Source organism: Penicillium cinerascens, assembly GCF_028974065.1.
Source record: "Penicillium cinerascens strain IBT 15544 chromosome Unknown contig_16_segment0_segment0, whole genome shotgun sequence".
Taxonomy (NCBI): domain Eukaryota; kingdom Fungi; phylum Ascomycota; class Eurotiomycetes; order Eurotiales; family Aspergillaceae; genus Penicillium; species Penicillium cinerascens.
The window spans coordinates 3009402-3029696 of NW_026695286.1; the positions used below are offsets into that span (position 1 = coordinate 3009402).

The 20295-nt window shown below is 48.7% G+C and overlaps 9 protein-coding genes across 9 annotated transcripts; 6 read left to right on the forward strand and 3 right to left on the reverse strand.

Annotated features, from left to right (window-relative positions):
* Positions 1-911: 911 nt before the first annotated feature.
* N7498_001125 (uncharacterized protein) lies at positions 912-2528 on the forward strand (the record flags this gene model as incomplete). The annotated part of the gene is made up of 3 exons (XM_058448188.1): positions 912-1519; positions 1569-1907; positions 1961-2528. 3 exons carry the CDS (start codon positions 912-914, stop codon positions 2526-2528), a joined length of 1515 nt encoding a protein of 504 aa, XP_058313599.1.
* A 1034-nt stretch (positions 2529-3562) lies between these two features.
* N7498_001126 (hydroxymethylglutaryl-CoA lyase) lies at positions 3563-4499 on the forward strand (the record flags this gene model as incomplete). Its single annotated transcript, XM_058448189.1, has 2 exons — positions 3563-4002; positions 4052-4499. 2 exons carry the CDS (start codon positions 3563-3565, stop codon positions 4497-4499), a joined length of 888 nt encoding a protein of 295 aa, XP_058313600.1.
* Positions 4500-4556: 57 nt separating this feature from the next.
* On the reverse strand, positions 4557-5480 carry N7498_001127 (Dioxygenase cnsJ; the record flags this gene model as incomplete). The annotated part of the gene is made up of 3 exons (XM_058448190.1): positions 4557-5171; positions 5222-5355; positions 5405-5480. 3 exons carry the CDS (start codon positions 5478-5480, stop codon positions 4557-4559), a joined length of 825 nt encoding a protein of 274 aa, XP_058313601.1.
* A 427-nt stretch (positions 5481-5907) lies between these two features.
* Positions 5908-7215, forward strand: fgaAT (fumigaclavine B O-acetyltransferase easN; the record flags this gene model as incomplete). The annotated part of the gene is made up of 1 exon (XM_058448191.1): positions 5908-7215. The coding sequence occupies one exon, from the start codon at positions 5908-5910 to the stop codon at positions 7213-7215; it is 1308 nt and encodes a 435-aa protein (XP_058313602.1).
* A 2047-nt stretch (positions 7216-9262) lies between these two features.
* Positions 9263-10408, forward strand: N7498_001129 (Aromatic prenyltransferase DMATS type; the record flags this gene model as incomplete). Its single annotated transcript, XM_058448192.1, has 1 exon — positions 9263-10408. The coding sequence occupies one exon, from the start codon at positions 9263-9265 to the stop codon at positions 10406-10408; it is 1146 nt and encodes a 381-aa protein (XP_058313603.1).
* A 675-nt stretch (positions 10409-11083) lies between these two features.
* N7498_001130 (cytochrome P450) lies at positions 11084-12769 on the reverse strand (the record flags this gene model as incomplete). The annotated part of the gene is made up of 7 exons (XM_058448193.1): positions 11084-11401; positions 11452-11562; positions 11625-11945; positions 11992-12083; positions 12136-12250; positions 12318-12579; positions 12624-12769. 7 exons carry the CDS (start codon positions 12767-12769, stop codon positions 11084-11086), a joined length of 1365 nt encoding a protein of 454 aa, XP_058313604.1.
* Positions 12770-13297: 528 nt separating this feature from the next.
* Positions 13298-14851, forward strand: N7498_001131 (cytochrome P450; the record flags this gene model as incomplete). Its single annotated transcript, XM_058448194.1, has 1 exon — positions 13298-14851. One exon carries the CDS (start codon positions 13298-13300, stop codon positions 14849-14851), a length of 1554 nt encoding a protein of 517 aa, XP_058313605.1.
* Positions 14852-15617: 766 nt separating this feature from the next.
* On the forward strand, positions 15618-17405 carry N7498_001132 (cytochrome P450; the record flags this gene model as incomplete). The annotated part of the gene is made up of 6 exons (XM_058448195.1): positions 15618-15839; positions 15886-16002; positions 16049-16151; positions 16199-16264; positions 16315-16917; positions 16972-17405. 6 exons carry the CDS (start codon positions 15618-15620, stop codon positions 17403-17405), a joined length of 1545 nt encoding a protein of 514 aa, XP_058313606.1.
* Positions 17406-18104: 699 nt separating this feature from the next.
* On the reverse strand, positions 18105-19995 carry N7498_001133 (cytochrome P450; the record flags this gene model as incomplete). Its single annotated transcript, XM_058448196.1, has 8 exons — positions 18105-18261; positions 18321-18564; positions 18615-18792; positions 18842-18961; positions 19015-19120; positions 19178-19683; positions 19739-19827; positions 19902-19995. The coding sequence occupies 8 exons, from the start codon at positions 19993-19995 to the stop codon at positions 18105-18107; spliced, it is 1494 nt and encodes a 497-aa protein (XP_058313607.1).
* Positions 19996-20295: the final 300 nt, after the last annotated feature.

The following is a 20295-nucleotide window of genomic DNA, read 5'->3' on the forward strand; positions in this document are numbered from 1 at the left end:
TATGGTATCACCTCGTTGTTACCTTGTTAATCTGCAACATGTATTTATATTTCAAAGAAGGGCCGCCATCTATAGCAGACTATTGCATTGCATGAAACTACCTTATGAGTCTACTGCAATGTCTAAGACCCAGCTCCCTTGTGCGCCACCAACTTTCTAAAGCTGACCGAACCTTGAAATGGGTTGTTGGCAGTAGAAGCAAGGGACTCGGGCCGCCGGACACGAATTGTCCAATTACATGCAATAAATGTGTCCTAGTCCGCTATTCCGAGTGATCTGCAGCAGAACACGGGACATCAGGAGTAGCGCTCAACTCCACCTATATATCTGGGCATGTAACCTAGACTCCACACAGTGCACTATAATATGTGATTTATCTGACCATTGAGATTTCTTCATACCATCGCGCAGTTGTCTGCACCCTAGGCGGTGATTTCCGTGGAACCCGTAGGGTCTACCTACGTTATCTGCATAGGGAGGCTGTATCAGCTCTTAGGTTCTCTCATCGACCTCCAGCAGGGTAATTCGCTAACAAGAAATTGGTAGCTTATAAATTCGACTACATCGCCATTTTCAGTTGAGAAAGATTCAACTTCCTTCGCAATTTTCCATCATGAGGGACCACAATGCAGAGTACATTAAGAAAGCTGCACCGTTTGGCACGCAACCATTGGGAACCTCTCATCCTCCAGGTGACCCCCATGTATTCATTTTCCCAGGTCCCTTACTACATGGGATCCATTTTGCTAACTAGAGCTGCACAGGCTGTGAGTTTCTCTCTGCCGACTTGGGCGTCTGTGACAGGCAATATGGCAGGGGAATCTTGGGTGAGAAAGAAAAAGCAGACCACGTATCCAAGGTTAGTAACTTTCTGCAAAATGATGGCCATATGCTGACCCTTATTGGAAAGAATGGGATTTTGCCCGACAGTTGGGAAATTGACTGAGGCTGCCCTAGGACGTGTCAAGCGTCCCGCGGGGGTAAAAGCGCGGATATTCGTTTCTGAGGAGGCTGCTTCCCGTCTACGGCATACATTCAAGCAGAAAGATTCAGCTGCCAACATATATGTAATAGAATTCAAGGTGCCCCAGCCAGGTAATCCAGAAATAGCGAACTGGGCCCACTTTGTGTTGGTACTTTTTCCGGAGAGCTTGGAGGAGGAAGCTTTCACTTTCTGGCTCAATCACGGCGACGGAATCTCAAACCGACACGCTGAGTTCTGTCTGAACCTATTGGATTTCATGGACACGCAATGTGAAGATGATGAACCTGACTTCCAGACCTCTGGTCCAAGGTCGGGAGATGCACTGACGGATCTCCCTGACTGGACAAACTCGGGGTCGACAGAGAAGACAGCAATCCAATCTGTTCTTGCTGAGACTATCAGTTCTCAGAATCAAGCTATGGTTCCTGTACAGCCAGAGGATGTGTTCCTATATTCCACTGGCATGATGGCTATAGGCAAAATTGCGCGCGCGATGAGCGACATGTCAGGAGACGTGGCAGCCGTAATATTTGGGTAGGTCCTATTCTCCAAGATTTACCAATACATGGCTAATGCGTGGCAGCTGGTTATATTCGGGGACTCTACCCCTGGTGAAAGACAGCGGATATACCAAGTGCACGCTATATGGCCGAGGGACAGAAGAGGAGCTGGACCAACTCGAGTCCTCGCTTGCAGCAGGAGCAAAATATACAGTGTTGTTCAGCGAGATTACTTCGAACCCTCAGCTCCACACCCCAAACCTGGTTCGCATCAGACGTCTGGCAGACACATACGGGTTCACAGTGGTGGTTGATGACACCATAGGAACATCAGTAAACCTTGACATATTACCATATGCGGATGTTATTACAACCAGTCTGACAAAGATTTTCAACGGGGCTTGCAACGCGATGGGTGGAAGGTATCACCAGTTAACTGTCCGTATCCATTGATAATTGAGCTAATTCGTCGCAGTCTCATCATCAACCCCAACTCTTGTCACTACAAAAAAATCCACGGCTACTTAAAATACCACTATGAGGACCTTCTCTTCCCAGCTGATGCAGTTTTGCTCAGCGAAAACTGCATTGACTACCCCGACCGCGTCCGGCGATGCAGTAGGACCGCCCGTGAGATTGCCCATCTTCTGGCAGCTCACCCGTCAGTTGACTATGTCAATTACCCGACTCTTGTCCGATCACGGGCAGAGTACGAGCGGTATCGTCGTGAGGGGGAAGGCTACGGATATCTACTCAGTGTCGTCTTCCGGGAACCAGATTTTGCAGTCAAATTTTTTGACGCGCTGGACGTGTGGAAAGGCCCAAGCATTGGAACAAATTCATCCATTGCACTTCCATACTCGGTACTTGCACACTGGGAGGAGCAGGATTGGGCAGCCGAGTATGGTGTCCCCAAGCATATTGTGCGACTCAGCGTAGGGCTGGAACCGGAGGCATTATTACGAGCTCGTGTGATCGAAGCTTTGGCACAGGCAGCACCAAAGTCTCTATGCAAAACGACGTTGTGCAAGAGCGATCACTAAGCGAGCTTCTTTTATTTGTCTGACGAATGTCGGTAGTGTACTCTATATAAGGTTCACACTATCAAGGTTTTATAACTCGTGGGCCGGGCCGGGCCGGAGCTAAAGTTGTCAAGGTCCAATTCAGAATGATTTGCGAAATCCTTTCCAGCCTCGCTGAGAAGGGCCTCCCGTACTTGCCTAGTTGAGTAGCCAGAATGATTCTTTTAGATCTTTTGATTATGTGATTTTTAAACGAGAGTCCCCATTCAGAAAAAGGGGTTGCCCACGGGCAAACAATTTATTGGGTTTAGCTCGATGTAAAGAAAGGGCATTCCACCCCTGGCTTCCATAATGCGCTCCTGGCCAGTTTTTGTCACTTCCGGTCAATTCCCTTTAATGACCATCCACTTTTACCCATTACATATTGATATATCTATTGGTTAGTTTTTCTTTAGCTTCGCAGCGAACAAGCCCCCTTATCGATCAAAATGGTGAAACGGTGAAACTCGGCGTATTTTGTTGATACACAGCGTTTAAAATACAGGCTCGAGCACGCAGGAAAATCAGCTGTCACAGGCAGCGCAAATTCATATTCAAGAGAGCTTTTTGACGGCAGTTTCGTTTTAGGAAATTTGTGGTGCAAGGGGTCCCTCATAAAAAATGTAGCGCTATCAAAGGCTAGAACACACAAAGTCTTATGAAAACATCAAATAGTGGTATCAGTGCAGTCAGATATTTAGCTGCGTGACACCCTGAAATTCCTCTTGTCAGCCTAAGAATGATTGCTGTATTGCTTTTTGTGCTTCCTGCACAATCTTCTGGATCGATGGAGACTTTTGATTGCGCTAAAATCACCATGAATACAGTACAGTATTCTTTATGTAAGGGGGCGATGTAGCCGAGGCAACAAGCAAGGCCCTCGATCTTCTACAGAAGAACCTGCTTTTTTTTTTTGCAGAGGTTTGCCTTTATGTACTTGCATAAATACTCGTAGCCTTTCAAACGCAGCGATGCTCCTCCTGCATCCATGAAGATCAGCATTGTATTACGGTACTATGACGGTCACAACATCATCATTTGTGCGAATTGTTGAAGTTGGACCACGAGATGGCCTCCAAAACATCTCCCAATGGATTTCCACTGACACAAAACTGGATCTTATATATCGACTTGAGTGCTGTGGTTTGCGTGCAATCGAACTGACCTCCATTGTCTCCCATCGCGCGGTGCCTCAGATGGCTGATGCCACTAAATTGCTCCAAGATGTTCATGTACAGAAGATGCTCGCAAAGTCCAGTGTCCGCCTTCCTGTGTTGGTACCTAATCTTCGTGGGTTTGAAATTGCCCGTGCTCACGGAGTAAAGGAGATAGCGGTTTTCATTAGTGCCACGGAGGGCTTCAGCCAGGCAAACTTAAATTGCTCCTGTGACGAGGCAGTTGGGAGGGCAAGGGAAGTGGTAGCCCAGGCCAGGCAATTGGGTATTGCGGTACGAGGGTAAGTCTTACGACTTTTTTCGAAGAGAATCAAGCTAACAGTATATAAGCTATGTGTCTTGCATATTCGAGGACCCGTACGATGGGCCGACGGAGCCCTCTTCTGTCCTCGGTCGGGTGAGGGAGCTCCTTGACATGGGGTGTTATGAGGTCAGCTTGGGGGATACTCTTGGTACTGGCAACCCAACAGCTGTGCGTGTGCTCCTGAGGTACCTTCAATATCATGGGATATCTATGACTAGCATCGCTGGCCACTTCCATGACACATACAATCAGGCACTGGCAAATGCATGGGCCGCCTACGAGTGTGGGGTTCGAACGCTCGACAGCAGTGTGGGAGGTCTCGGAGGCTGTCCTTTTGTACCGCACGCTCGAGGTAATCTTGCGACGGAAACACTCGTTGCTTCTTTTGAAAATGCTGGCATCGCTACGGGTATCAATAAGGAGGCGTTGGAGGGCACGGCAGCCTGGGTCCGAGATCTACTGAGGAAGGGTTAAGCTATGCATTGAAGTATATGTGTTTGTATGCAATGAGTGAGATTGTCTAAGTAGACATCAATGGAAACTATTCAACGACTGATCCCACAGGTCTTCTGAAGGTCTACTCTCTGGGTTCACAACCAGCAGAGGGTCCTTCTTGTCTACCCAACCTGTTGCTGGCTGACCAATCGAATAACCCATGAACCTCTGCAGCCATTGCGGAAACTTGGCAACGGTCTCCATGTCGCACGCAAGAAACTGATTTTCCATTTGGCGAAGACGGCCTCGAGTGGCAAAGACTGCGACTTTGGCCCTCGACGCAGCAGTAGAATTCCCACCGGCTCCATGAATCACACTTCCCAAGATAAAAAGTGAGTCGCCTGGGCGGAGGTCCGCGTCGATAAGAGAACTGTCGCCAGAGTCAGGTATGGGGCGGTTGTAATCCCACAAGTGGCTACCTGGAATCACTCGAGTTGCCCCGTTAGCGCCCGTTGTTTCTGTCAGGGCACTGAGCATCGTAACATTTGTATCTCTTCCTAACACATAATGCTCCACGGCAGGCTGGACATTGGCACGGTCTACGTCGTCACGGTGTAATGCTTGCGGCTGCCCCCCTGGGTGCACAAACGCGCCCAGGGTGCTGTCCAGCTGCGGTTTGATGGTCACAGTGGCACCTATACCTGGAGCGATCTGTAGTAGATATTAATCTTTGTTGGGCGTGTATGAGTAGGAGTATTTACTTGGAAGGGACCAGCCTGCTCGCTGAGGAAATAATCCACCACTTTGAGGAAGACCTCATGCCCAACCATACTGATAGCATAGTCGTGGGACTTGCTGAGCAGCCCGGTCACAACCGAAGTGGAACTCTGAACTCCTGTACAAGTCATTAGATCATTTCCCCTCTCCTGATGGAAATGCCATACCATCGAAATTGCCCGCAGCCGGGACATGCTGCTCTAGGTCTTGTCTGACCCGGTTGATCGTGGTCTCAGGGAACATTGTGCGAACAATGCAAGCTCCGGAGATCTTCATTGCTTCAACGATCCGAGAGATACTATCCTCCACTTTCTCATGGTCACGTAGGTCGACTTCTGGAAGTCCTCGCCACTCTTTCAGCATGATTTATGATTACAGTCCGTCTTCAGTAAAAAAATCTTGAGTTGTATACCGCCAGCTTTGTGTTTTTCATAGGGCGCGTTTTATGATGTAAGCGAGCACCCTGCCCCCTTGCTTCTTCAGCTCACCGCATCTTCAGTTCACGTCGATACTACATGCCGAGAAAAGGGAGATGACATACTTTGCGCTGAGATTAAGCGTATCCAAATCCCTTGCATTAAGCCCAATAATCTACGGGTACCTACATAGAAACCTATCCATAAGAACCCAAGCTCGCCATGAGACTTGTCTGTGAAATAACAAGTCCACCATGGTGGTCGATTCCTTTGAGCTAAGCTCGCTCGATCAAACCATCTGGCACAACTACTACGGGCTGGATAGCCTGTCGTTCCGGGTAGATAACCCAGATACGGCTGCTCTCACCCTACAAGCTGCTGTTGATCGACTCCTCCAAGCCCTGCCATTCCTGACCAGCGAGGTTATCCACTGCCCTCAACTGGGAAATAAGCGCAACCTCAAACAACTCAGACACAATCCAACCCTGAGCAGTGAGGTTCCTATCTTCCGAGTTGTGTCTCACACCGGCATGGTGGAAGAGGTCACGCAATCTGTCGAATTCAGTCCTCTACCACTATTACTTCCACTTTCTCAGCGACAGGTGGTAGTGCGGTTCCAGGCCAATATTTTTGCAAACGGTCTTCTGCTCTGTATGAACTTCAATCATTGCGTATTCGACGGTACTGGGGCAGCCCTGATCCTTCAGTATCTCGCTAGCCTTTGTCGGCATGATCCCTCGATTGAAAAGCATCTTTCCCATATTCTGAGAAAAGAAAGTTTCACCCGCAAGAAATTGAACGTCATTGGTATACCACAGGTGCCCGCAAACGCCCAGGACCCTATTCCTCCCGAGAGTTTCGGCACCGGAGAGTATGATACTCTGCTCACTCAGCTGTTCAAATTTTCTAATCGACATATAAACCATCTGAAGCATCAATGTCAGCAACACCTTGATGCTCTTGGAAAGAGCCACTTTCTTAGTCGAAATGATGTCGTGTCGGCTCTATTGGCGTTTTTCATTAAAAGGGCAAGGGTCATGAACAAAGGAATCCACGACGTTTCGGTGTCACTGCCTGTCAATCTCCGATCAAAGCAGCCTGAGATATTCCCGCCCATGTACATGGGAAACTCATTCACATCGCTTCATGTCCAGTCCAAAGTGGATGTTACGTCCCCCATACCTGCAATCAGCCAGATCGCTTTAGAAATTCGCAGGCAGATCAACATGGTGAATAAAGGCTACATTGAAGACATGCTCGGTCAATTGAACTGCCTTCAGGACTATGCGGAGTACCCCTGGAGGCCATTTGACCTTGAGCTCTCGAGCTGGAGAGACCTGGCAATCTACGACTTGGACTTCGGACCTGAATTAGGAAAAGTGGTAGATTACCATGCTAACCCTGGTTCGCATGACGGTTGTGCATTTATATTTCCGGTCAAAGGGGCGGATTCCAAACACGCCGACTGGGAAATTAGTTTGACCTTGGCCAAGGACACAATGAGGCGCTTCTCAGAAGACCTTGTGGTATTCACTCTTTCTCTCACAAAGGCAGGCTTATGATATATAATGATCTCTCAGATATCTATTCATTATTTTGGCATACAATATTAGATGAGCAAGAATGTAATTGTTGCGATCAATAGTCACAGTCTTTCAAATTACAGTAGAAATAGTTCTGGCCGCTCCACCCCTCTCTCCATATGCAAGGGAGATTAAGAGACCCACCCCTACAGCATTTTTGCCACAAAACACGGATATCTCACAGGTGTTGGGTCAAAATCCGAATACCGATGTATTTAATCTACATTTTTTCGCAGAATATGTCCATTCATGTTCAAATTTGACTGCCAGTTCGAACATCATGGACCTGAAACATCAGAAAGAAGTCGAAGAAACTGCATCTCCTTCAGAGACACCCCCAAGCAATAACGAGCTGGTTCGTAACCAGGGCTGCTCTGCCTGGCTTCAAGTTCTAGGATCGTTCATGGTATTTTTCAGCACAGCGTGAGTGTAATTCCCCCAGTGCAGTACTAGCTAACCCGACCTAGGGGAATGGCCAATATGTTCGGAGCCTACCAGGCGTTCTATCAATCTGAAAACAAATTTGATGTCTCGGCGTCGGCAATCTCGTGGATCGGGTCCCTCCAGGCGGCTTTATGCCTTGTGTTAGGGATTGTCACGGGACCGCTGTATGATCGTGGCTATTTCTACCATCTCGTATACACAGGATCATTTCTCGTCGTGCTTGGCCAGATGATGCTCAGTCTCTCCAATTCCTACTACCAAGCGTTTCTGGCGCAGGGGGTCTGCATGGGCATTGGGGCGGGACTGGCTTTCTTACCTGCATTTTGCATTCTTGTTACGTATTTTGACCGGCAGCTGGAGGTAGCTGTCGGAATTGCTGCCACAGGGGGCGGTGTGGGTGAGCATGTCTTGGTCTAGTTCAATGTCCTCATTCTGACACGCTACAGGTGGGATTGTCCTCCCCGTCATGTTCAATCAAATTGTCTCCAAGATAGGCTTTCCGTGGACCGCGCGAGTAACAGGGCTAGTCCTTTTTCTCCCTCTTCTCATTGCCGCGTGTGTCTTCCGTACTCAACAAAGGCCAGTGCAGCCTCGCTCCATGGGACATTTCATCGACTGGACTGTCTTCAAAGAACCAGCAAGTGTCGTCTTCCTCTTGGGAGTCTTAGTATCATCCATCTCTGTCAACATCCCTGCCTTCTATGTGCAAGGGTACGCGTCTGCCATTAATATCAAAGATGAAGTCCTGATTAATTTCGTTTTGTCGATTTATTTGGCCGCCTACACGTGTGGATGCTTCGGGCTGAATGCAATGGCGAAGTGGGTCGGTCCATTCAATGTGATCTCCGCCTCTGTCTGCCTTAGCGGCATATTGCCTTGGGCACTAATTGACTTGCGTAATGAATGCGGCTTGGTCTTTGTTATTATTGCTCTTGGCTTTGTCTCTGCAGCTCCGTCTTCACTACCGCCAGCATGTTACGTCAAGCTCTGCCCCGATCTTCGCCTTGTGGGCTCGCGCATGGGGTGCGGCTATGTGGCGTCGACTATTGGGAGTCTTGTGGGGGCCCCAATTGCTGGCGCTATTTTGGATCGCCGCGGATATAACGCGGTGTGGGTCTTTACCGCGTCCATGTCGCTCGTGAGCGGGTTTATATTCATTATCAGTCGGGGTATTTACAGCCGTTGGCGAATGTGGGCAGTATCATAAATCAGCGCTAGGTTTACTCTTGGCGTGTTTATGACTATATCGAAGAATCCGACATTCCAGACAGCATTATGTATTTCTAGGCATGTGGACACTCATACGTACAACCAACCCGTCGCATGTGATGCGTGAAGACAAGCAGTAAGTAATAGATCTTCACACTTTCACCGCTTCCAGGACCCTTACAGAGTGCATGCGGAATGTGCTTATGCGCTGATAACATCGGAATGATGTATCACTTCGATGTTTTGTACAAGACGACCGGTAGCCTACAGTGTCAACAGCCAAATACCCTGCACGTATTCATTTCATACACTTTCAGGTCCGCGACTTCAAATTCAGAAATCAATAGACCTAGTCATTAGCAGATACGTTGAGATGGCTCAGAAGAGCACAGCTTCTCTTACGAGCGCTTTTGAAGTCCTGGACCGATACTGTCTCTTCACCAATGACCATCAAAGAGCCTGGTGGGAGCAGACCGCGAGACTCTTGGATAAGGTTCTGGCATCGGCCGACTACAGTCCGGGACGACGCTTGGAGGCCCTCACCTTCTTCAGTCAGGTGCTGATCCCAAGCTTGGGTCCCTATCCATTTTCCTTTCGCAGCGCCATAACGCGTAGCGGTCTGCCACTTGAATTTAGCGTCAACTACCAGCAACGTGGAGAGACAGGCCCTGTTGTTCGTGTCGGGTTCGAGCCCCTCGCGGCAGCCTCTGGGACCGAGCATGATCTCTACAACCAGAAACCGCCGGTTGATTTCCTGAATAAGCTCCAGAAACTCGGGCTTCCCGGCTACGATGATTTTCTCTTTCGATATTTCCTGGACGCACACACTCTTAATTCCCGTGAGAGAGACCAGCTGCAGGGGAAGGCTATTGAGGGCAGCCAGTTGACCTCACAAGCAGCATTTGGGTTTGACCTTAAGCCTGAAGGAATTTCAGTTAAGGGTTATACCTTCCCTGCTATGAAATGCCATCTCGGCGGCGAAGAATTTGGCCCGTTCGTGAACGAGTCCGTTAAGCCCCTCCTCGCGCAGATGGGACCGCTTCCAGCCCTTGACATGGCCACGGAATACTTGGAGGAAACTAAAGGGGCCAGCCAATTTGCATTCTGGTCTTTTGACTGCGTTGCTCCTTCCCAATCCCGCCTGAAGCTCTATAGCTCCAACAACAGCGTTGTGTGGTCTAAGATTGAGGAAATTTGGACCATGGGAGGACGCGCCAAATCACATGTTGTTCAGAAAGGCTTGAAGTACCTTGAGGAGCTTTGGCAGTTGCTGGGGCTTTCTGAGGGCCATCATGGCTTTACCGGCGGCTTTGATGATGGCAAAGACTCGACCCCGACCCCGATGGTGTGGAACTACGAGGTGAAGAAAGGGGAGCCAATTCCTCTCACAAAGTTCTACTTTCCCGTCCACGGAGAAAGCGATCAGAGGATCATCCGCGGCCTGTCTCAATTCTTGACCCGGATTGGCTTGGAAAAGTACGGCAGCAGCTACGAGGCTACAGTGCAGCACTACTTGTGAGGCCACTCCGTTTCCATAATGTTAGTCTTCAGATCGTTGCTAACCTTCTCAGCCCCGAACGAAATCTATCTCAGTCAGCTCGGTTGACTTCCTGGGTTTCCTTCGCGTATTCGGAGAAGACAGGGGTATACCTTAGTGTTTATTACCATTCATCCGACAATTATCCGTGGACGGAACAAGAACAAGCAGAAGAAGCAAAAGGGCCAGTGACAGTTTAAGTTTGATCAATTAGGTCCTTGAATAATCTTGGTATCCAATGGAATAGAGTTGTTACTCGAGCACCGAGACATAGTAAAACTTCGTGGATGGTAAATTATGGCCAATGTCTTCGTAGTCACACCATGGAATAATCCAGCGTGCTCATTAGGCCGCTTAAAAGTTACGGAAAAACACTGGCCACATGCAGTGTGCAACAAAAATATTTAGATCCGGGCACCTGCGCAGGAAATCACATGGGCATGTGGATAAGTCATTTAATAATCTCAAAAGTACCTTGAATAACCCCGGAAGCAGTGTAAAATGTACGGTCAAGTAAAATCCATTGAATAATTTATTGCGCGCGAGGTGTAACCTGTAATTCATCGCATTCAAACGTTTACTGATTATAGAGTTTGACCCTGGTGGGCTAGTTGGAGTGACAGGCCGCTTGTGAACTACGTTACTGCTTTCAGACACTTATTTCCACCGGTCGCCCACAATCTTTACCTTGATGGGCCCAGATGTCTGCGCAACGATGTAGTCGGACCATTCCAGACTTTTCCTGTCGGTCTCAAAAAGTTGCATATCATAGCGCGCAAAGAGATAAGCAAGACAAGAGGACAGCTGGAGATTGGCGAGGTTCATGCCGATGCATTTCCGCGGTCCCTTGCTGAATCCGATATGCCAACGCTCCAAGGCGTCGTTATCTAACCAGCGATCAGGTCGGAAGACATGTGGCTCTGGGAAGAGCGTCGGATCTAGCTGGACCACAGGGTGAGTGACGCTAATTTTGGCCTGAACCCTTGATTAGTATTATGATTGGGTAGCGGGGAGACAGCACATACACCTCCTGGGATAAAGATGGAGCCGACATGGGCACCTTCGCTGGGGACAACACGAGGCAAATACCCGGGAGTCCCGTGTGATAGTCTTAGGGCCTCCTTGATGGTAGCAGACTGTAAATCGCCCCATAGTCAGCATGGCGACAAGTCATTAATAAGAGCCAGTAATACCGCACCAGGTATGGCAGATTCTGTATCTTCTTGAGATCCAGCGACTCTGAACTAGATAATCCAGCACCAGCTAGTTCTTGCTGAAGCCGACTTGCACAGTGCGGCGACTCCAGGAGATAGAATGTCGCACAAGATAGAGTGTAACTAGTGGTGTCCATTCCAGCCGCAAGAAGATTGTAAGCATCAGCGACCGGAGAGACGATATCTCTGATGTTCATGTCGGACGATGAATGCACATCAAGACATAGATCAAAGAAGCGTTTGGGACAAACCTCAACTCCGCTCTTGCGAGTCTCCCGCGCTTTCTCGAACCACGCTGCGCAGTGCTAGCCAGCGGTCAGTAGATGCCATAAAGATATTCCCCTGACTTACCTTATTGAACCACATGAGTTCAGGAACCAGGATGGCATTTATTGCAGCCGGGAGATAGTTCAAAAGGCGCATCGCGTTCGGGAATTGAATTACTATGCATTAATTAGAGCCCCATGTCCAGAGTGTGGATTAGCTGTTCCTTACCGAGCCAAGACGCCTTTTGAAACTCCTTTGTGGCCTGCATGAACCGTGTGGTCTCCGGGCCAAATGCCATGAAGTCAAGCTCGTGGCCCAGCAAGGTCTGACAACCGATATCGGCCTTCCAAATGATGGTTTGTTAAACGGCATTTCACAATGGGGCCATACACAGGGCAATTGTCACATACAACGAAGGCGCGATACACTGATTGTATATCCACTGGTACCCCAGCAGTCCTCTTCTTATCAAGGAAGCTCGACATCCTCTCGAGTTCTAAGAGGACTGTAGGTGCAGCATCTGCCGCGAATCGCACAGAGAACAACGGGCTCATATGGGTGCGATAAGAGCGGTACTCCTGGTCATCAGTGATGCCTAGTAATGCCCCTTTCCCATCCAATGCTTCGTAAAATTGGGGATCTTTGCGATACTTTGTTCGCGAGGCAAACATGCTATTCTTGGTCAGCAGATACCACGCAAGACGAGGGTTTCATACGTTTGATAGAATTCCGGTTCATTGACATGGACACTGTTCGGTCCAATACGAATCACCGGAGACTTATATTGCTCATGGAGGCTGGGGAATAGTTTTGAATATCCTTGGCTAACCATATTATGATAGAAGCCATATAGTCCACTCATGGCGGCGAACTTGGGGCCAGGAACATGCCGTAGCGGATGGAAAAAGAGTCGTCGGACAATACATGATGCAATGGAGATGATTGCCGCCAGCAATATGGTCTGCGAAAAAAGCATTGCCATAATGAGCCTCTCTCCTGTATTTATGGAGTAGAATTGTCGACCTTGTGGAAGAAGTAATCAGCTGTCTATGAGGAGCAGAGAGAGAGCACCGGTCGTAAAGCCCCTATTACATGCCTAGGCCTAGGCAAGCTTTGCAGTATCGCCGCTTTACGTGAGGACCCTAGCAGCATTATCCTGCGCCAGCTGCTTTGGGTGAGTGGGTACATTATCAGCGGTCAGGGAATGCAAGGGAGAGCTCCAAAGCGGAATGTGACGTTGTACAACGGAAAATACAGAGAGACACAACCCCTTGTTTTGACCTGTCGGTGTATATTGTGCAGTTTCTCAACAGTTACATGAACAACTTTACTTCGAGCGAAACTACGATTCAGATTCTTTTCCTGGTGAGCAACGTTGACTTCAAGTCCCATGGCCGTTAACTTTGTTGATATCATGACGGTACCATACTTTCTATCTTTGGACAACCTCAAAGTCCCTGCAATATTAGCCGCCTTTGTTTGCTTGTTGGCATGGATACTATGGCCCAGTGGCCGTTTACCACCAGGACCCAAGCCGTTGCCTATCATTGGCAACATTCATCAGTTGAAAGGCCAGAATGCAGTCCACCAGTTCCAAGCCTGGCACAAGTTGTATGGACCGATCATCTCCGTTCAGCTGGGTCCAAAGACGGTGATCAGTATCGGCTCCCACCGCGTGGCTCGCGATCTTCTCACGCAACGAAGCCAAATTTACAGCTCTCGTCCGCGGTTCCCCATATTGGATGAGTGTATGTTCCGTGGGTTGAGCACGGTTCTTCTTCCTTATGGGCGACGTTGGCGCTTGCATCAGCGCCTACAATGGCACTTTCTCAAGGCGGCTGTGGCACCGACCTACCGACCCGCCCAAGACGTGGAAAGCAAGCAGCTTCTGCATGACTTATTATCGACAAACGAGTTCAAGCCTTTATTTCTCCGGCTTCCATACAGTCTCAATTCAACCCTGGCATACAGCACACGAATTGAAGCCAACAACGGCAATACCATCAAGGTCATGGCGAGCGCTTCAAAGGAAGTTGAAGCAATCGCCAACAGTCCGGGAGGGTCACTAGTCGAGATGATTCCTGCACTGAACAGCCTGCCATCATGGCTCACTCCGTGGAAGAAACAGGGTGCCCGGGCGTTTCACCGTATCAACGCGCTCTATGAAAGAAATCGAGCAGCAGGAGAAGCCAGCCCCTCATGGAATTGGATTAAGGGAGCCATAGGTGCTAAAGAGGCACAAGGAATCCCCCATGAGGAATTAACCCATATCATCGGATTCATATTTGAAGTGGGCGGCGAGGTGGTCTCTGGAGTTCTCCAGGTATTTGTTCTCGCAGCGGTGACTTTTCCAAAGGCGATGGAGAAAGCAAAGCAAGAGCTTGAGAGGGTTGTTGGGCTTGGAAGATTACCTGACTTCGACGATCTCCCTCACTTGCCGTATACATGCGCAGTAGTCACCGAGACCCTTCGGTGGAGGACAATTGCACCGCTCGGGTTTCCTCACATGAACTGTGAGGAGGATGAATATGAGGGCTACCGAATTCCAAAGGGCACAACCATCCTACCCAACCACTGGGCGATGGACATGGATGAAGAAGTTTTTGACTGCCCTGGCGAATTTCGCCCTGAGCGCTGGCTGGAGAACCCTGACCTTCCTCTCGCTGCCTACGGATTTGGCCGTCGCTCATGCGCGGGGCGACACATTGGCCAGGATACCGTGCGCATTGTGGTCGCTCGTCTCCTGTGGGCGTTTGATATTACCCCACTAGAGGAGGTTGATCCCTTCAATATGGTTCCAGGACTATTGTCGCCTCCAAAGCATTTTTCAGTGCAATTCAAAATACACACCCGGGAACAGCAGGAGATTATTGAGCGTGAATGGGCAGGTGTGGAAAAGAATCCTCATGTATTCATGAGGACTTTTGGTCCTAATTCAATTTAAGGATACAGAGTAATCCTGTCGTTGCTATGTCTATCTCCCGTAGCCTGTGATAAATCCAGGAAGCCCCATATTTAGGTTGATTGTTTACTCCGGCTAACCCCAGGCATTTTTTTTCTGTGTTTTTACTCGAAGGCTAGACACGGCGAGTGTCAAATGATACCCAAGAATAAACTATAGGTATTTATGACTTAATGAGCAATATTTAGTACTTCTTTCCGTATCTCACTACAAGGGAAATACCTGGAGTAATTGATACGTCACCAAAGGCTCCTTATAGTAAAGAATGACGATGGTCCGTCCAAATGTGGATAATTCAGATGTCACAAAACCACTGGCATTAAGCTGAGTCCCGTGGGAGAGAACATAGACGTAGAAAAAGCCAAAGTCCCCGCGGAAATCACCCCTGTCTTCTTAGGCAACTTGGAGATCATCTGAGCTGTCTCAACGATCAAACGGAGTCATACTGCGAGTGGCAAATATGTGGCTTTCGTTTACATGTACATATGTTGCAACCTTACGTCGGACTTTCCAAGATTGCATCTGGATTCCTTGGTCAGCGTCTACATACCGCATTTACACAGTTCCTTGCTTGGGACCTCGTCATGCAACTTGTGAGTTCCCATGCCTTGCAGGATTCCCCTACATTGCTGGGGTCTCGGGGATAAAGACAAACTGAGTATGCACAGTTGTTACCCAGTTTGCTGGCCTCTTTAATATCCGAGTCGTCCAATCCGACATTTGAGGTCAGTGACACCAACTTACCAAGATGGATTCCATAAAAGATGCTGTGAAGGCAGTCAGTCTTCAAGAAATCTTGGTTATTGTGATCATAGGATGCGTCGTATATTGGACATTATTCTACCAAGATCGTCTCCACAGTGGGATTCCCACGGCTGGGGCGGACCCCAAGGCGTGGTTCAAAGTGGCCTCGGCGAGAAAGGCCTTTTTGGTCAATGGCAAAGGGGTTATCCAAAAAGCACTGAAGGATGTATGTGTAGACTTGACATTTGCTGGTAACTACTCACGATTGACAGTACACCGGTGTATTCCAAGTCGTTACTGCGACGGGCACCAAGATTGTGCTTCCCGGCCGTTTCGTCGAAGAGATCAAGAACAACTCGCAACTGAGACTGCCCGACGTGATTCACAAAGTCAGTCTTCCGGGTCGCCCATTGCCGCCATTCTAATCTGGTTCAGGAATTCTTTGCTTCGTATTCCGCCTTCAAGCCGTATGCGTCGTCTCAAACAGCATGCATTATGACCGAAATGGTCCGTACCAAGCTTTCGAACTCGCTGGGTAGTACTTGTACTCCGATTCGAGAAGATCGCATACTGAAGTTTTCTTAGACATGATCAATGACCTGGCTGATGAGACAAATTGCGCGCTGGATGAAATTTTTGGCAGTAGCGGAGGTATGGGGTATTATACGCAAATCTCGCACGCTTATGCTAAAGCATCGCAGAGTGGCAGACAAGGAACCTCAAGACAGAGATATTGCACTTAATCGCTCGGCTCTCGTCACGAGTATTCCTCGGTCAGGAGATGGCACGGAACGAGAAGTGGTTGAACATCTCCAAGTCCTATACTGTCGATTCCTTCATCGCCATCCGCATGATGCGAGAATGGCCTGCGGCCCTTCGTCCTTTGATCTATCTGTTTTCTCCGGAATGTGGCAGAGTGCGAGAGCAGGTACGCACAGCCGGTCGGCTTATCTGGCCCTTGGTCGAAGCTCGTCGACGAAGCAAGCGCAAGGCTCTTGAAGCGGGGCTTCCACCGCCGAAAGCACGAGATTCAATTGCCTGGATGGATGAGCTAGCAGATGGTGCTGAGTGTGATGTCCCATGTGGCCAGCTAATTCTTAGCGTTGTCGCTCTACATACCACGACCGAGCTACTTACCCAGGCTTTGTTTGACCTATGCCGTCACCCGGCGATTATCCAACCGCTACGCGAGGAGGTGATTTCGGTCGTTGGTGACAGGCCCTTAAACAAGGCCACATTGTACAATCTGCGACTGATGGATAGCTTCCTCAAAGAATCCCAGCGACTTCACGTCGGCGATATCAGTAGGTACCTTACCTACACTTTCTTTAGCCTGTTTCACTGAAACTTCCCCTCAGCAACCATGCAACGCCTTGCTCTCTCAAAGGTGATCCTATCCGATGGGAGCACTATCCCCCGAGGTGCCAAAGTTGTTACAACTACGGAAACGATGGTAGATCCCACTATCTACACTAGTCCCGAGACATTCGACGCTTATCGATTCCTGAAGATGCGTCAAGGCGCGGGGCAAGAAAATCAATGGCAGTTTGTCAGCACCTGCTCCGAACACCTGGGCTTCGGTCACGGGCAACATGCTTGCCCCGGCCGCTTCTTCGCAGCCAACGAGACAAAGGTGGCTCTTTGCCATCTTTTGTTAAAATACGACTGGAAGTTTTCGGACAACGCTCAAAGAGATGGGACTGATGTGACCTTCGGAACTGAATTCGAGTCTTCCCTCGAGGCCAAGGTTGTTCTCAGACGCAGAAATGAGGAAATAGCCTTATCGGTGTGATTGTGACTATCATGATGGGCAAATAGATTATGAGATGGGAAATTGATTACATTGAGAGAGAAATGCGTTCCGTTCATATATCCTGTAGAAAAAGCTGCATGGTCAAAAGAATACTCGCCTAAAGGACCTGGGGGGCTTCAAACTCAGCAATTAATATGAGTACACATATCTCGGGCTTCTACCCTATCAGCTCGGTACTCAATGAAGCCATCTCGCTAAGCACCCCAATACTGCATGTAGTGGGCATCAAGCTACCTTTGAACCCGGGTACGGTGGGCTTAGTAGCTCTAAACAATCTCATCAACGGCTGGGACCCCTCCTAAATACAAGAGAGCTACAGAGGGGGCGATGCGAGAGCGAATTCGTTTGCTATACTGCAACTCATTCCCCTCAATGCACTAAGGCTGAAATTCTCACCCCAGTCTGGTTTTTAAACGATAAAGTTGGTTTAATCGAGGCCCAGGATCCTCGATGAAAGATCTGATGTGGCCCTTTGTGGTCGAAGAGTCCCGATACTACTCACTTTGAACTTTTTTAGGCCCAATTAAACTGTTACACTCCCTTCCTAGGTACTGCGGTGGGTGCACTGGGTGCAGATACAATGGATGGAGAGATTTTGTATGCATATTGAGACATATTATCATGAGCCTTGCAATCTGTAAGCTCTAATATAAATTGCGGTTGGTATTCTGAAACTATCTAGTAACCCGACAATTTGCGGGCCCGGATGCTGACGCTTGAGGTGAATGTAAACCCATCTGACTCCTTGCGGCCTTCTTTACTGCCAATATCGCAGTTCACCAATATATAGGCAAGGATCAACCGCAGCGAATCCGCAGCCAGTTGTTTCCCGGGGCTAAATATGAGAAAGAATTAGCCGCAGTATTTTCCTCCAAGGAATCCTCATAGCCTTACCAAGTGTGTCTTCCGGCCCCAAACTGCCGGGACTTCGGCAGCTGTCCCGCTATTTTGTAATCTTGAGGATTTCCCGATCGTTGCCCAAGTTTGTAGAACCGCATGCCGTCAAATTCACTCCCATTTCCGTAGTACCTCTCATCAAAAAGTAGTGGAGAGTTTGGTGTGTACATAAACGTTCCAGTCGGAATCTTCAGCCCATTCTGGAAGGTAAAGTCCTTTTTCGCAACTCGATACAATGAGGCTACCCCAATATCAGCACCATTGCCATCAAGCGCCAGATGAGATTCTTACCTGCGGCGAGGGGATTGTGTCGATGACTCTCTTTGATGAAGCTATCCAGCTTGTAAAGAGACTCAATGGTCTCTTTTGTCCAGCCGGTGCCTAATTGTAGGGCACTCATGACCTCTTGACGAAGGGGTTCAATGTACTCCGGGCGGGCGCTCAATTCGTATAGACAGCTTGCAAGGACCTATTTTTCATCAGCAGTGCCGAGTTGTGGAGTTGATTTATCATCTCACCATGCCTGCCGAGTGTACAGAGCCGAAAATGACAGAGACAAGCATTTGAGCGACGTTCAAGTCATTGAGATTAAATGCGGCTTCAGATTGCACCCAATTGCTGAGGTAGTCGGTAATTGTCTACAACTTGGTCAATAGCTGTACAAGAGTCCAATGACTTTTTCTTGACAAACCTCTGGCTCTTTCAATCCCAGCTGCCGCCTGTGCTTAATCGTATCAAGTATTATTCCATCTAACTGCCGTGCCATTCGAGAAGCCACACAGCGAGGTCCAATCCAACTGATGAGACGATTAGTATGTGTTGACTAAGAACGGGGGCGAGAGAAGCATACTCACGGTCGGATAATTTTTGGAAGCCATGCAATTAGCTGCCCACTGCTGGGAACCGCGGCACCATATCGGGAAAAGAGGTCAATGGCTTCAGGATCCCGGCATAGAGGACACCCAAACAGAAGACGTGCAATCAGCCTCAGCATCAGATGGCTACTGAACTGAAAGCAGTTAACTTGCTGCCATTCATCTCTCTTCACATCTCCGTCGGACAATTCCATCTCCAGACCGTATTTCAGCTCTTCAACTAGCCCTGAAAAATAAGGGTCTGTCTCCGACGAGACACGTTGTCGCGCCCAAGCTAAAGCCTTTGCCAGAACTGGAACAGGGACCGTTGGCTTCGAGTCAACAAATCCGGGGGATGTATATTCTGTTTGGAAGTACTCCTCGTTGAAGCCATTGAGCGAAAATATGCTATCGGGCACGGCTTGCATCTCTGCAACCATCGTCTCACTGCAAATGCACACATCCCATCCGCGTACTGTTGCTACCTGGAAGGCAAAGTCACGATGCTACATATGAAGATCAGTCTCGATTTGCTGTGAAAGATTAAGGGTTGTATATTACCTTGTCATAGCCGTTCTGCAGAATCTCCGTCTTATGTGGGTAGTCGAGCGCTGTTTTCCACGACCAAAGGGGGCCACGCTCTCCCACCACTGGTACATCAACCTAGATTGAGAATTCTCTGAGTTTTCAGTCAAGGCAAAGTGGGTGTAAATCACCTACCCACGACCGACGAAATTTGCGCCAACGAACGAGCAGGTACCAACTAAATAATGCGCCAGCGACGGCGAGATGTATGTATCGAGTTCCACCTGATTCATTAGAAAATACCATTTTACCTACCAAAAGAGAATTCATCAGATTGTAGATTCATCCCAAGAGCTGCCTTGGAGCAGAAACCCAGAGATTAAGTAAGTTGCGGTCAAAGAATGTGGTGGCCTATGTAGGGACCGAACCTTGGATGGCCTGCGAAGCTGAGGCTGCAAGGGGCTACACCTTTTACATATTTATGCACATGTGTATATCTCGTCGAGGTAGCTTATAAATACATGGATAGCTCCTGCTCGTATCTTTCCGATCCACTCGGGGCAAAATACTAACCGGCCCCTTTCATGATTTTC